This window comes from Mustela nivalis (assembly GCF_964662115.1).
Source record: "Mustela nivalis genome assembly, chromosome: X".
Taxonomy (NCBI): Eukaryota; Metazoa; Chordata; class Mammalia; order Carnivora; family Mustelidae; genus Mustela; species Mustela nivalis.
This window is the reverse complement of record NC_139040.1, coordinates 89,820,377-89,837,292: the sequence shown is the minus strand read 5'-3', so window position 1 is coordinate 89,837,292 and position 16,916 is coordinate 89,820,377. Positions and strand designations below refer to the sequence as shown.

The 16,916-nt window shown below is 41.3% G+C and overlaps 1 protein-coding gene across 1 annotated transcript; it reads left to right on the top strand.

Annotated features, from left to right (window-relative positions):
• Window positions 1-2,773: 2,773 nt before the first annotated feature.
• Window positions 2,774-3,993, top strand: LOC309855982 (diphosphoinositol polyphosphate phosphohydrolase 3-beta). Its single transcript, XM_082716587.1, has one exon. It carries the CDS (start codon window positions 2,996-2,998, stop codon window positions 3,488-3,490), a length of 495 nt encoding a protein of 164 aa, XP_082572713.1. The 5' UTR covers window positions 2,774-2,995; the 3' UTR covers window positions 3,491-3,993.
• The last annotated feature ends 12,923 nt before the right edge of the window (window positions 3,994-16,916 follow it).

Below are 16,916 nucleotides of genomic sequence, written 5' to 3'. Positions count from 1 at the left end.
CATGAAACCATTAGTGCTTAAAATAGTAATACTCCATTCTACCATGGAAGGGAATTCATTTTTACTCATTTTGTAGGCTTTTCCCAAGAAGATATTCATATCATTTGGAAATAATGAAAACTTGGTCTTCTTTACTAAATAATGTTTTTTTCCTCTTTATGATCTCCTTACACTGGAAAGATCACCTAAAGCAAAAGTTAACAATATTGGCGATAATAGGTATATTTGCCTAGACCTTGACTATAATGGAATTTTTTCTAGTTGCTTAACATCATTCGTGTATTTGTACGTTAGGCACACTGAGAACTACAGCCTGCTAAAAGCAACGTTCCTAGTTTGTTTTTAATCACGGGGTGTCACATTCCTTCAAATATTTTTTGATCGGCGCCTGGGTGGCTCAGTGGGTTGAGCCTCTGCCTTCAGCTCAGGTCATGATCCCAGTGTCCTGGGATTGAGCCCCACATCAGGCTCTCTGCTCAGCAGGGAGCCCGTTTGCCCTCTCTCTGCCTGCCTCTCTGTCTACTTGGGATCTCTCTCTCTCTCTCAAATAATTAAATAAAATCTTTGGGAAAAAAATGAACCACTTATAAAAGAAAGGAAACAAATGTTCTTTGATCATCCTTATACCATTAAAATATGGTCAATACTAGTATCTCTAGTATCTACGTCTCCATTTTGTCATTTCTTCATATGCAACCCACACATTTTTGTCCTATTATGCTCTAGATATTGCAGGAGTCTGTTGCCACTGGGAACAGGATCATTTTTGTGAGCTATTCTGGGTATAAATGGAGTGTAGCAGACCTTGGGAAGCTGATCTCACTTGTTATTTAAGAATTAGGTTGTTGGGGCTCCTGGGTGCCTCTAGTCGGTTAAGCATCCCACTCTTGATTTTGGCTCAGGTCATGATCTCAAGGTCCCATGGGCCTCTGCACTGGTCATGGAACCTGCTTAAGATTTTCTCTCTCCCTCTCCCTCTGCCCCTCCCCTTCCCACTCACGCGCCCTCCCTCATCCTCCCTCCCTCCTTCCCTCTCTCTCTCGCTCTCTAAAAAAAAAAAAAAAAGTCCTTTGCACTTACACTTCAGATTCCTCTTCCCTTTGATGAGGGATTATTTCACTGGAAAAGGGAGTTTTCGTGATCCTGGTTGCTTGATGCCAGCAGAGGGTCTGTGGGGAAGAGAGAGACACAGATGCCTAAGCTGCAGTATGGAAAAAGTTAGGGGACATCAGACGTCTTCTCCATAAGGCTACAGTTAGAGCAGGGAAACAGTAAGAACAAATGAAAAGGTGAGGGAGGGCTTTTGGTTGTTAACTTTTTGGTTATGATGGTCCACATCTTGGCCAAGAGGACAGTATGACCCAACAGAGAGGTGGTGAAAGAGCACCAAGCGGCCTTGCTTGGTGTGCAATCCCACACCAAGAGCCTCCGTAAACATCAAACTGAAAAACATGAAGGGATTTCTGTAGGCATGTTTTCCAAAACCTGAAGCAGTACCTATCAGTGAGAAAGAGAGAGAAGGGTGAAAGTGAAAGAGGGTGAAGAGTGTTGGGACTTCCTAAAAGGTGACCTGGGGTGGTTCTGCAGCTGTTAGGTGACTAGGACTCCAAGGGCCAGGGCTGAAACAAGTAGGCAAGAAGTTTACTGTCAGGAAACTGAGGAACAGAGGTTAGGTAAGAGGGCAATAGGACCTGTTCAAGAAAAGTGTTAAGTTATGGGCTGTGCCAACATGCCCAGCAAAGCCAAGAACCTGCCACCCTGAATCAAGGAAACCTCATTTAAAATGGAGTCAGGTGGCTAGCAGGGGGAACCTCTCACGCCCTACCACTGCGGTCAGCTGCACACCCCAACAAGGATAAACAGTTCCTGGCATTCCCCGCAGGAAGCAGCTTCCTTTCCTACTCCAGCAGGAGGAAGGATGAATGTCTCCTCGCCCAGCAACAAGCCCAGCCAATAGGAAATACCACAACGGGGCCAATGAGGAAAACGTCAGCACCTGCAACTGTGGCTTTTCTGCAATGGACTTTCCCTTCCCGGCAGCCCCTCCCAACTGCCTCCTTTTCCCTAGAGAAGAAAGGTCCTCGTGTCTGAGCTCCAGACGGGCCTCTGAGGTGCTATAGTTTGCCTGTTCCCAATTGCAATTCCTCTGCTACACCCAAATAAACCCATTTTGCTGATAAACCATAACCGGCTGTTTTACCTTTTAGGTGGACAAACCTGTTGAAGAACTCAAAGGGTATGGATATGACTCAGCAAAGAGTAGGTACTGTTTTGCCAAGAACAGCGAGGGTCATTTTTCCTAAACCGTAAGGCGGTAGCATTCCTTCTGGACAATGATGATGCCCTTGGCCTGATGGCCTGTAAAATAAGTGTATGCGTTTCAGGCAACCGCCAGGAAGGATGAGGAGAAAGGTCTGGCCACGCCACAGCCAACTTCAACTCAAAGGCCCACGTGGAAGCGATCTTGGCCCCAGTCACAACGCGGGAATTGAACTCCCAGGGGAAAGAGATTTCCAGCCTGGGAGGGGCGGGGCGCCTGCGCAGTGGGCCCGAGGCACCGCGAGCGCGGCGGGAGCCACAAGACCCCCGCCCCCGCCCCTCGCCCTCCAACATGAACGCGCACGTGAATGGGGACGCGGACGCGCACGCGGATGCGCCTCACCTCACTCAACCCCTGCCCGGCGTCGGAGGAGGGAGGGAGGCGCGCGCGGGAGCCGCGGGTGGGCGGTGTGCGGAGTGGCGGACCCGAGGGCGGCGGCGCGGGGGCGGGGCGGCGGCGCCTCGTCCAGTCAGGCGGCTGCGTTCGGGACCCTCCGGCCCGCACAAGGAGCGAACAGACTGACGTACTTTGCCCGCCCCCGCCTCATCTCCCCCGGGGCTTCCTGGGCTCCCCCGGCTCACTCCTGGAGCGCCTTCTCTCCCAAGCATCTCGGGCGGCGGCGGCGGCCGAGACCCCAGCAGCAGCAGCGAGCGGCAGGAGCGGGCGGCCGAGAGGATGAAGTGCAAGCCGAACCAGACGCGCACCTACGACCCGGAGGGGTTCAAGAAGCGGGCGGCGTGCCTTTGCTTCCGGAGCGAGCTCGAGGACGAGGTGCTGTTAGTGAGTAGCAGTCGGTACCCGGACCGCTGGATCGTGCCGGGCGGGGGCATGGAGCCCGAGGAGGAGCCGGGCGGTGCGGCAGTCCGAGAGGTGTACGAAGAGGCGGGAGTCAAGGGGAAGTTAGGCCGGCTCCTGGGCATTTTCGAACAGAACCAAGACCGCAAGCACAGAACGTACGTGTACGTACTGACTGTCACTGAGATTCTGGAGGATTGGGAAGATTCGGTTAGCATTGGGAGGAAGCGAGAGTGGTTCAAAATCGAAGATGCGATCAAGGTTCTCCAGTGCCACAAGCCCGTGCATGCTGAATATCTGGAAAAACTAAAGCTGGGCGGTTCCCCGACCAATGGAAACTCCGTGGCCCGGTCCCTGCCACAGAGCGATCCCTAGTATGTACCGCTCCTGCACAGACTTCTGCTTTCCGCCTACCTTAGAATAAATAGTGCCCGGAGCGCCTCTCATTCCTTGTGCGGTCTCACGGGGAGGCGGGGGGCTTCTTTTGTTTCCTTGGCAGCCCTCCGAATCACGCTTGCAGACCGTCTCGGTTGCCAGGCACTGTTTTCAGACAATTTGCACGTTTTTCAGATGCTTTGAAAATCGCTGCTTGGTAGCACTGTAACAGATTTCGGTAATCCTAAACCACGTGGGTTTTTTGTTTTATGTTTAAGGTGCCTTAACTGCTTGCCCAGCCTTTAGCGTGTGTGTTTGTGCATACACGTTGTAGTTTGTTTTATAACATTGCACACACGTGTATGTGTGCGCACGTGTGCTTTTTTGGTACCACTCTTGGTTTTTGTTTTTGTTTTGTAGTGAACCCCTTTAAAATCTGAACATCTTGGTTGTGGCATCTTTAATTTTATTTTCTTAAGCGTGCTAGCAGCATGCCCTTATCTGATGGGAATTGGGTTAAGGAATATATATATATATATATATATATATATATATATATATATAGTATTTAAGATATTTTACCTCTTGTTGTCTTTCCACACTGGGTAATAATTTTGTGTTCGGTAATGTGATCTGATTTGCCCCTTTCAGACCTTTCTTTAGTCATATGTACATAATTCAAAAGAATTTTCACCAGTGTTAGTTTGTTGCTGCTTATTTGAAATGGCCATTTCCCATATAGCCCATAGGTAATTTAACAAAATATTACTTTACACAGTGAATATCTTCTTGGGAAAGTTTTGTTAGCCAGACACATCCCAGTATGTACATACTATTATTCAGAGTGCACTTTAGTATGTTCAGCTTCCAACTCCATTGCCCCTTTCTTAATACCCCAGAACAACCATGGTTCTCTCAATAGAAACTAGTTTTTTGAAAAAAAAAGTTATTTCACATATTTGAATGTAGTGACATTCCACTTAACATTCCTGACTACCGGTAAGCATAAGACTTTATACGGTGATAAGATCCCAACCCAGTAGGGTACCTTTCTTGATACTTAGCTTTTACAGACTTCTTAAACTGTCAGGACCCCTGAACACTTTCTCTTAAACTTCAGGATAAATATTTTGGGTCAGAGGACAAACTTTTGGGGGGACCAAACTAAAAATTCTTATATTTGCCTTGCTAACTTCCTTGAGACTGGGAATACCATAAAATACTTAAGTCTGCTTTCAACTTCCTCTGTTCCACCCCAGCCATGTTAAAAAGTAGGTTAAAGTAAAGTCGACTTCTTGAATTGGGTATGGGGGGCGGGTCGAAAGATCATTCCTAATTTTTAGGGCAATGGAGACTATGTTATATCTTTAATCAGTACTGATAGGTTTTTTGGTCACTCAGCTAACTTTGAGGGTCACTTTTTTGCACTCTATTAAGAAATTTTGAAAGTAGGGGCACCTGGGTGGCTCAGTGGGTTAAGCTGCTGCCTTCGGTTCAGGTCCTGATCTCAGGGTTCTGGGATCGAGTCCCACATCGGGCTCTCTGCTCAGCAGAGAGCCTTCTTCCCTCTCTCTCTCTCTGCCTGCCTCTCTGTTTACTTGTGATCTCTCTATGTCAAATAAATAAATAAAATCTTAAAAAAAAGAAATTTTGAAAGTAGATTACTCTTAGGATTCCTTATCTTCTCTCACGAGAGCTGAGGAAAAGTCCATTTTGTGAGGAGAGTATAGATGGGTAATATCATCTTACCTATAACATCTGAGATCTAGAAAATAGTCTACAAACTAATATAAATATAAGGGGATAATATCTAAATACTTTGTTATTCTGCATGTTAATGTTTTAAAAAGAATATAACCCCTGGTAGAATTGACTTGTTACCTTTTTTTTTCTCTAACTTTGGTGCAACCATTTTTTTAACAAGATTTTTTGCCATATATAAATATGTCTGAATAAAGTACATATTTTAGTTAACAAAAATATTGTCAAAGAAATGAGTAGAAAATCAGCTTTTAAATACCAGTTATATAATTTCATATTGTAAATTATGCAGAATCATCTAATGTTTTTCAAAAATGATGTTTCTTTGTACAGAAAAACATGTCTTATTTTTTAAACCTTCTAAAATCTACACGTTAACCTTTCCTGTTACAGGAATCCAAATTGACTAATAGGTACTCTCCGTAACCTGAGATTTTTCAAAATATAAACTAACAGCAAAGGAACTGGTTTTTTGTTTTACAACTATTTCATATATAAAACTGCCCTCATCTAAAATGCTGCCACAAATACCTGGGAGGTTTAACTTATACATGGAATTTTTAGAGATAATAAAGCACAATCTTGTGTTTTGACTTTGAACTATGTATTTGACAAATGTGAACAGTACAGTGTTGATGTTAATGAACTCTTAAGAACTGTTAGCCTGTATTTTCTGTATTTTATTCAGAAACATTTGGATTGAGTTCTGTCACTTGCTAGAATTTTCTTTAGTGCCCAGATATCTTTATGTAATTTGTAAAACTCCAAGGCTTAAATTTCTAAGTTGCAATAGAACATTTTATAGTTATCACACTTAACCTTTTAAATTTACATGGGCAGTTTTTATTATATATGCTTTTGGAGTTCAGTCTAGAAAAAAATTAAGAAAGAACCCCCCCCCCAAAAAAAGCCTTTCATTTTAAAAGAGAAGTCCAAAAAATTCAGGCTAAAACAGTTGACACAGAGCTAACAAACCTAACCATATCTATAACTTACATCCTCTAAGAGTTTGATGCACAGTTGGAATTTTCTCCCTGAAAAGTCAGTATATAACATCCATGAATTATTTATGTGATGATTGCACAAAAAATGAACAGATGAATCTTTCATCTCATACCCCCCCCCAAAAAAAAACCCAAGGCATTGATCAATAAGACTTTCAAATATAAGGTAAAAATTTGTTTTCAGCAAGTTTTTGTAAAGGCTGTTTTTTTTTCTTTTCCCAACTGGATAAGTGCCTATTCTTATCTTTAAAATGTTTTAAAAAGACACGTTGGAATAAAGGTGATACTGATATGCTTGGTACATAATTTCCCTAAATGTCTAATGTATTATATTTTCTATGAAACCTATGTTTTATCAAATCACTATTGAAAGAATTAACTCTGAACAGGATGGGGGGTGGCTTTAAATATTTTGATTTCTTTTGTATGGTTTCATTTGAAAGAACTGTAAAGATTTCAACATTTTTATATTAAGAAACAGCAAATAAATTGTGCGTGTGTGTGTGTGTGTCTGTGTCTGTGTCTGTGTCTGTGTCTGTGTCTGTGTGGAGGGGGGCAGGAACAGGCAGTTTGTAAAGTTACAGCAACATTCAAGGGCCTTTCTGGGACAGATGGTTTAAAGGGCTCTGAAGCTGGAACTGCTCCTCTCACTTCCCCTTTAAATGGAGTCCAGTTAGAAGAAAGACAATCCCTTTATCAAAAGTTGTTAAGGAGAAGGGAGGTGAAAAATCTGTGTTAGAGCCTAAGTGCTAGTAGGTGGCTAGAGTTTTCTTTTTCAGTGTCCCTTTGGTAGAAGCTCCAAGAAAAGCAGGAAATATTTTCAGCATCATTCTAGTATTATAATCATCCTTATGAATGATTGTTGGCCTGTTAGACTATGAACTCTTTTGAGCAGTAGGACCCAAAGTGAATCCTGCCCCTTTTCTCAGAGCCTAGAAGAATGGCTAAAATTAGGAGACATTTGTTGTTGATCCACAGATTAGAAATGTCTACTACTACTATATTCTTAATTTCTTAGTTTCATATTTTACCTGAAACAATCTCTTATTTTCATGTGGCCCCAGAGTGGAACTGTACTGCATAATTCACTGAAGGCTGTTACAATACAGAGTGGTTGGTGACTATTAGTAGACTCTCAGTATTTATTGCCTAGAGGAACTGATGAACCAATAAAATAATAGGATTTTTTTTTAGGTAAATGGCAAAGATTTATTCGGGTTTACTTTGAAAGAATCAAGTATGAGAGCCCAATGATAATTGGAATTGTGAAGCATAGGTAAGCTCTGTCACACTCCCAAGAACAAGCTCATCCTATAGTTTTGGACACTTCTCTGTTTATTACCATGACTATTCTCCATGTTGTTACACTACCACTGTATATGTACAGACTTCTGATTTGGCATGTATGGCCTTTTTTGCATTTTTATGATTTTGTGTCTGTATTTCCCACTCATGTGGGTCCTTTAGTGCAAGGACCTAGTTTCCTTGAGTCTTTTTATGTAGCTACAAAACATCACTTGAAATGTGGTAGACATTACTGAAGACTTGTCTAAATAATTAATAGTTTGTAATGACACTAAGTACGGAAGCATTTACCCCCTAAATTGCTGTCTACCATATATGTGTTTTCGTATATCAGGTGTCACAGACTGTTTCAAGGCAACTGTGAGATACTAGAAAAAGTTCTTACTCATATGTCTCTATCATCCCAGACATGTGCCTCCTGATGGCAGTAACCTACACCACCCATTAAATATATTTGCCACAATTTTGAGCCTAAATCAGTCTATGTCTCTAGACATTGCTAATCTATAGAAAAGGGAATATAGGCCATCTGGGTGGCTCAGTTGTTAAGCTTCTGCCTTTGGCTCAGATCATGGTCCCTGGGTACTGGGATGGAGCCCGGAATCAGGCTCTCTGCTCAACGCGGAGCCTGATTCTCCCTTTCCCTCTCCCCCTGCTTGTGTTCCCTCTCCTGCTGTGTGTCTCTGTCAAATAGATAAGTAAAATCTGTTTTAAAAAAAGAAAGGGGGTGGGGCGCCTGGGTGGCTCAGTGGGTTAAGCCGCTGCCTTGGGGTCAGGTCATGATCTCAGGGTCCGGGGATCGAGTCCCGCATCGGGCTCTCTGCTCAGCAGGGAGCCTGCTTCCTCCTCTCTCTCTCTGCCTGCCTCTCTGCCTACTTGTGATTTCTCTCTGTCAAATAAATAAATCTTAAAAAAAAATTAAAATAAATAAATAAATAAAGGGGAATAGAGAAACATTACACCACAGAGTTGATGTCAGCAGAATCCCGGCTGTAGGAAACTGTAAGACTAATGATCCAGTTTCTTCAGTAAATGAATTGCCAGGATGAAAGAAAAAAATGGAGGATGAACCTATAAATTAAAAGTGACTTAAGAGACACATCAACCAATTGTAACATATGGATCTTTTTGGGATCCTTATTTGACTAAACTGTAGAATAAATACATATATGAGAATCCAAATAATTATAAAATCGACTTGATATTTAATATTCATTGGAATAATGTTATTGTAGTTATGTTGAAAACAAGAGTCCTTAACTTTTAGAGCTACATTCTTAAATATTTGTGGTTGAAATGACATCTGGAATTTGCTTTGTAAGTGGATATTAAGTGCATTAGAGATAATAAAAGAAGGTTGGCCTTGAGCTGATAATTGTTAAAGCTGGGTGATGGTTAGGTGGTGGTTCATTATCTATACTCCTCTCTGCTTTTGTATGTTTGAAATTTTCCACAAGAAAAAGTTAATAAAGATATTTGTCACAGTTCTTAATAAGCTAATATATATATAAGGCACAGAGACAGGAGGAAGAAAAATTTTAGATTGTTTAGAATATGTTGGCTCCATATTCCCTCTTCTAGCCCAGGAGATAAAATGCCAAAAAAGAGAGGGCTGACAAACTCTGGAGTGGCTAGTGTTTCTCTTGCTACAGGCCAGTGTTAGCATTTTTTTCCTTTTAATTTGGCTCATTGAAACAGAAAGACTTAAATTCTTATTGATTGAAAAATAGGAATGCATTCTCACATTCTGTTGAACAGGATATTTGACACAGTCTAGTTCATATCAATGTGAAAGAGCAGAAATAGAGTCTCCAGGGAACAAATTTCTGGAATTTTATAAAAATCAGTAAAATGCCATTTTTGAATAGTTTCTTAAGAAAAATAGTGGCTATAGACTTATTAGTTGCATATTTATTAACTTTAAAGTTTCATTTGAAGGTAGGTGAAACAGGAAAGTAAGTAGTTAACATTCCTGACTATAGATATTCCTTCTGTTTTGGACTGTGCTTAGAATTCTGTAAAGGCTAAAACCTCCTAAGGCAGAGTTAGTGAAGTTGTGCAGAAATCAAGAGACATGGGGTCTGTCCCAGCTTCTGTGAGTAAAGGAGCAGGCAGAAAAAACAACATTGGAAGTCCCTTCCAGGAAAATGTGAAGCTGATGCTACCCATTCCACACCTGCTCTCTAAGTGTGTTTTAATCACAAGAGCAGGTAGTTCTAGAGAAATAATGGTTTCTCGGAAAAGGCTGGTTGAAAGCTTTACCTAATAGTGCCCCTTATTGGGGCGCCTGGGTGGCTCAGTGGTTTAAGCCTCTGCCTTCGGCTCGGGTCATGATCTCAGGGTCCTGGGGTCGAGCCCCACGTCGGGCTCTTTGCTCAGCGGGGAGCCTGCTTCCCCCTCTCTCTCTACCTGCCTCTCTGCCTACTTGTGATCTCTCTCTATCAAATAAATAAATAAAAATCTTAAAACAAAAAGAGTGCCCCTTATTAGCCCCAGCTGGGCAGACCTTTCTCTTCCAAAGTCCCCCTGTTAGAAGGAACAGAAATATTCCACAAAATTTCTCATTAGTCTTTTCTTGGAAGTCGTTTCCTAACTTGAGTTTGTTCTAATTTCAGCAGGTTTTTAAAATTTTGAGGCAGGGGGTGCCTACCTGGCTCAGCTGGTTAAGTGTCTGCCTTCAGCTTGGGTCATGATCCAGGATCTTGGGATGGAGGCCCCTGTCGGGTTCCCTGCTTGATGCAGAGGCTGCTTCTTCCTCTCTTTGCCTGCCTTTCCCCCTGCTTGTGCTCTTTCTCTCTGCCAAATAAATAAAATATTTAAAAAAATAAAATTTCGAGGCAGAAAGATGGGAATGGAACTGTAGGTGGTGGTTGCAAATTAAAACAAATAGTGGTTTGGAGTCCCAACAGGCCATGGATCAAAGCTGATTGTAGCCTCTGCTAAGTTACTTCACCTCTCTAATCTTAAGTTATCTCTTCTGTAAAATGGGGATAATCATAGCCCCTTCCTTTATAAATAGCACTGCTTCTGAGAAGCCCTTTTGATCTCGGGGTAGAGTATTCTCATGTTCCCAAGTACCCCACTGTGTTGTTATTTCATAGTTCTTATCAAAATTGTATTTTTATTTATTATATTTATTAGCCTGAATGTTTCTCTCTTCTGAACTCTGTAGTCCCCTGACTCTGGGATTGAGACTAGATTGTCTCTGTGTCCCCAGAGTCTGGCATGGGGCCTAGAACATGGTGCCCCACAAGTGCTAATAACATGTTTAGTTTATAAATGATTGTCATACCTCCAACTTTTCAAAAATATATTGCTGGGGACGCCTGGGTGGCTCAGTTGGTTAAGCAGCTGCCTTCGGCTCAGGTCATGATCTCAGCGTCCTGGGATCAAGTCCCACATTGGGCTCCTTGCTCAGCAGGGAGCCTGCTTCTCCCTCTGCCTCTGCCTGCCATTCTGTCTGCCTGTACTCGCTCTCTCCCTCTCTCTCTCTGATAAATAAAATCTTTAAAATATATATATATATATTGCTGTTATTTTACCAAGTATTTGCTGGAAAATGTGAAAATTGATATACCATAAGACTGGTATATACTCAAATTTTTTTTTATTGAGAAAAAAATTTTGTCTATCAATCATGCTTCCATTTTTCAGAGTCTTCTAGTAACAACTATTACTAACCTTAATACTATGGGATATTCCCTAAGAGGCTGAACTGGCCCCACCTCTGCATTTGATAACTCACTGAACTTTCCCAAATACAAGTGATGGAAACATGATAGGCCCTTTCTATTTATTCAGTTTAAGAACTGTTGAATGAATACAAGTGTGCCAATTATATCATTTTCTTTTACAGAAAAAAGATAGCAATGGGAGGGGGGTGTCTGTATGGCACAGTCAGGTAGGCGTTTGCCTTCAGCTCAGGTCATGATCCCAGGGTTCTGGGATTGACCCCCATGTCAGGCTCCTTGCTCAGTGGGGAGCTTCTCCCTCCCCCTGCTTGCACTCTCATTCACTCATTCACTCTTTCTCTCCCTCTCAAATAAAAATCTTTTAAAAAAAGAAGGATAGCAATCAGGATTAGATGGTAACAAATTCACACATATAAGACAAGACAAGGCCAAGACCTGACTGATTCAACTAGTAAAGACACAAAGAGCTACTTTTAGATTTAGACAGTTTATATACACAGTGCAAAGAAGAATGAGCTAATGGTGCCGGCTCCCCAGGTTCTTGTCCCACATACCCTAATTAACAAAGAAAACAAAAGGGGCTGTATATGAATAGACATTTTTCCAAAGAAGGCGTACAGATGGCTAACAGCCACATGGAAAGATGCTCAACATCATTCATGATTAGGGAGATACTAATCAAAACCATGATGTGATACCACCTCACACCTCTCAGAATGGCTAAAATTAACATAGGAAACAACAGGTCTTGGCAAAGATGCAGAGAAGGAGGAACCCTCTTACACTGCTGGTGAGACCGCAAACTGGTGCAGCCACTCTGGAAAACAGTATGGAGTTTCCTTAAAAAGTTAAAAATAGAACTATACTATGAACCAGCAATTGTGTACTAGGTATTTACCCAAAGAATACAAAAACACAAATTCAAAGAGATACATGCATCCCAATGTTTATACCAGCACTATCTACAACAGCCAAATTATGGAAAGAGCCCAAGTGTCCATCAACTGAAGAACAGATAAGGATGATGTAGTATAAATATACACAATAGGATATTAGCCAAAGGAAAAAAAAAAGAATGAAATCTTACCATTTGCAATGACACAGATGGAGCTAGAGGGTATATTGCTAAGAGACATAAGTCAGAGAAAGACAAATATCCTATGATTTCACTCCTGGAATTTAAGAAACAAATGAACATGGGGGGAGGGGACAAGAGGCAAACTAAGAAACAGACAATTGTAGAGAACAAACTGATGATTACTGGAGGGGAGGTAATTAAATAGGTGGAATAGATTAAATGGGTGATGGGTATTGTGATGAGCATCAGGTATTGTATATAGGTGATGAGTCACTAAATTCAACACCTGAAACTAAATTGCACTGTATGTTAACGACCTGGAATTTACATTATACCCAAGCAGAGCAGGAATTTCTATTTTATTAACTGTGGGCGGCTTAAATTCCATGCTTCAGCCAACAGACCAAACAAATTGCTAGAGTCCTTTCTAACTCCTTGAGCTGTAATACTGAATGTGAAATCTTTGCTTAGTGGCCCATATCAATAAACTCAGCCTGAGCCAATTTTATGTTCATTTCACCATTGTTCCATATTCCATGGATATTCTTAGTATCCATTCCCACACATGTTCTCCAGATTTCTGTCTGTATAAATCATAAATTCAAGTAGCTCTTTTGCCATGCAGCTCACCTCCTCATGGGTTACATAGTACCTCACCTTTAGGGGCCTACTGGGATGTGAATTCAGTTACAGGTCTAAAAGTAAAGAAGGGTAATGGCAAGTGGGTCCTGAGGACAATCAGCATTGTTATGCATGAAAACTGCCTCATGGGGGGCTCTTACCATTTGCTTAAGCAATGAAAGTCTAATACCCTCAAATACAGGTGAAAAAGCTATACTACTGTGGGTGGGGAAGCTACCCCTGGGAATGGGGAGACCAATTCCACTGGCCATGGGGTGAAATCATCTACTGGTGAATAAGACTTGTCAGAACTTAGGGGTTCAATGTAACAGCTTTATCAAGGCCTTCCTACACGTTCCTATTCCAATTTACAGGATCACCTTCTTTCCCAATCAATTGCCCTCACTTCAACAGTAGACACCCTGCAAGGCTAGGTCTTCCATTGTAATTCAGCCAATTAAAGGATAAGATTCAGCATTTGATTTTCAGGAATTTCAATCCTGTTTCTACAGGAGATAAGGCTCTCCTTCAGGGCACAAATAGAAAAACTTAAGACATTTGTTACTCAGAATTCAAATCCTTCAGCTCATCTTTTTCTCTTACTACTTTGTCCAGGGACATTTGGAGAAACCAACCGATGTCCTTATATCCTTAGCTTTCAAAAAATATTCTAAATATCATATACAGAGTCACTTAGCTCCTTCTTTCTTAGGAGTATCCACTGCAGATATTTTGCATATCTCTATAAACAATTCATGGACTATCTCTCTTTACTGCTGAAAATAGAGTCATTAATTTCTCTAAATCTAGTAATACTAAACAGTCAATTCCAGAAACTCAAGAATCCATTCAGAAAACTCATCTTTAACATTCAGTTCCTCTAAAACCACTCTCAGCACCAAAATGTGCATTAATTGGTGTTCTCCAGAGAAACAGAACCAATAAGATATAGATATAGATAGATATAGGTAAATACAAAATTATTATAGGAATTGGCTCTTGTGATTGTGAGGCTGAGAAATCTCACAATTTTCTGTCTGCAGGCTGGAGGAAAAGGAAAGTCAGTGCTGTGATTCAGAGTCTGAAGGCTTGAGAATCATGGGACTGACCAATGGCCTAAGTCACTGTCTGAGTCCAAAAGCCTAAGAACCAGGAACACTGATTTCTGAGGGTAAAAGATGGATGTCTCAGCTGAAGCAGAGAGCAAATTCTTACTTTACCTTTTTGTTCTATTTAGGACCACAACAAATTAAATGATGCCCATTAACATTGAAGAGGGCAGTCTTCTTTACTCAGGCTACTGATTTAAATGTTAATCTCCTCTGGGAACATTGTCAAAGACACACCAAAAAATAATACTTTACAAGCTACCTGGGCATTCCTTAGCTTAATCAAGCCGACACATAAAATGGACCAGCACACCAGTGAAGCCATAAGAGCCTTGGGTTTTACTTGAAGAAAAGCCTTTTGATTTGTTGTTTTATTTCTTTGTTTTTTTAGAAAATTCCCTTAATACATTAAAGGTATTCATGTTACCTGTTTCTTCTTCTTAAGTGTCAGCAGGTGCCTACAGCCTCTTGTTCTCTTGGTGTCTTGTGAAGACTGTATGCATTACTTGGCTGTATCAAAAGGACTCCATATCCTACTACACCTATCCTCTGTGTATCTTATGAAGCAAGTGTGAGAGTTGCATTTCACGTAATAAGTAATACATAATTTGACCTCAACCACCAAGCAGTCTGAGCTAAGATTCCAGCTCTTTATGTTACTCTGGAAAATGACAGCTTCCCTGAATCTGTAGAATTTGCTCCACCCCCCAATCTCATCCTTAGGCCTGTTAAAACTTAATTTTTCCTGTACCCCTAGAACTAAAAATACATTATATGTTTATTAAAAAATTAATTTAAAAAAAAACTTAATTTTTTCCCTAGATTCTCCTGCTTGAAAGAAAGGACACTCTTGTCGTGTGGGAAATTGCAGCACTCCCACAGGTAGAGCATCTGCTGGGAGTCCCAAATCCTAACTCCTTGCTTAGCAGCCCAGAGAGTTCCTAGAGTCAGGCATCAGGCAATTCTTGTTTTTACAATGTCTTTCATATTTTCTGCTGTTTCCTGTGTGTCACCAGAGCTGCTTCACAGACTAGCTTTCATCCAAGTCCAGTCACTGCCTTATAACAAGTTGGGCAGCAGCTATCTCCCACAGGAATGGTGAGAGAAAGCTGAAGATTGGCAAACCTCTGCCCTTTGAAGTGGACTGAACAATTCAGGAATAATCAAAGCCCAGATCCTCATGAACCATTGCTGTCTAGCCATTTGATGGCATGAATTTGACCATTTGCTGGTTATGTGGTCACAGAAAGTCCGAGTCCAGAAATCACAATCGCCCATTCTTTGAGCACTTGATAGCCCTCATTAACAACAGGTATTAACAGAAAAAAAAGCAAGTTAAATTTGGTAATGATGGTGTCCTTGCTGAGATTATCAAAAAGGATAAAAGATAAACTAAATGAAAGACCAAGGATTATGATTAGTCTCAGTCCTAAATTTTTTTTTTTGGAAGAAACACAATTCCTATTCAACCTGCTTTTTATGGGGAGAAAGACGGAGACTTACTTTACCCTGACTCATGGTATTTCTTTAAAAGAGGCCTCGGGGCACCTGAGTAGCTCAGTCAGTTAAGTGTCTGTCTTCCACTCACCTCATGATCTCCGAGTCCTGGGATCAAGCCCAGCATTTGGCTCCCTACTTGCCAGGGAGCCTGCTCCTTCCTCTCCCACTGCTGTTCCCCTTGCTTCTACTCTCTCTCAATCTCTCTCTCTCTCTGTGTCAAATAAATAAATAAAATCTTTAAAAAATTAAAAATTAAAATAAAATAAAAGAAGCCTAACTGGATAGAATACATACGAGTTCACCAAAACATCCTAATTTATTTTCAAAATGCTACTTTCTGATTAGGGCCCCCTTCCTGACCTTTCCTTCCATATACTACTTCTCACAGAAAACTGGTAAGTTATATAAAAGTAATAAGGAAGGAAATCTGCCCACAGCTCTTTGTTTATGTTCATAAGAGCTCATACTCCACTGGGTTCCTCAACACTTGCCGAAGAAGATAAAAATGGGAAATAACTCTTATTCATTCCAGGAATTTTACAAGACCCATCAATTCTTCAATAAAAGTGCCAAGTGACATTTTTCAACCTCATGACTCTTTGAACCATTGTCTTAAAATTCTTGCCTCACCACATTCTCTAAATCCAAACCAGTCTATTATGATTAACATACATTAACTACACTTTATCCTGACGTTTGTAGACCTGCTCTACATCAACTTTGAAATCTGAATAAATATCTCTCCTGCCCTGCCACCTGCAAGACTCTACTAAAGCTCAGTCCAGGTAGGGCTCTCCCTTACACTAGTATGCAATAAAGTCACCTTCACTTAGCAAATTGGCTGATATTTTTTTTCCTTTTTTTAAAATAATTTTTTTATTTTTTATAAACATATAATATATTTTTATCCCCTGGGGTACAGGTATGTGAATCACCAGGTTTACACACTTCACAGCACTTACCATAGCACATACCCTCCCCAATGTCCATTACCCCACCCCCCTTCCCCCAACACCCCTCCCCCCAGCAACCCTCAGTTTGTTTTGTGAGACTGACAGTGGACTGAGCATGACAGACGTCCCAGAAACACAGAAATGATTAATCAAAGCATGTATAAAAATAATAAAAACATCCATTTCTGTCACGTTGTTCTGAGAAACATTCTTCACAAAGGGTAACCCGGGTTATCGATCTCCAAAGTTTCTGGATGCACAGGAACGACTAGACGGGAAGAAAAGGCCCTGTTTCTTGTTCTCAGGAGGCTGCGCGGTTCTGAGTCTCAGTGGCAACCTCTAGCAAACCTCAACCCACATTTCACGTGCCTCAATCAGTGCGCATGCCCGTTGCTGTGCATGT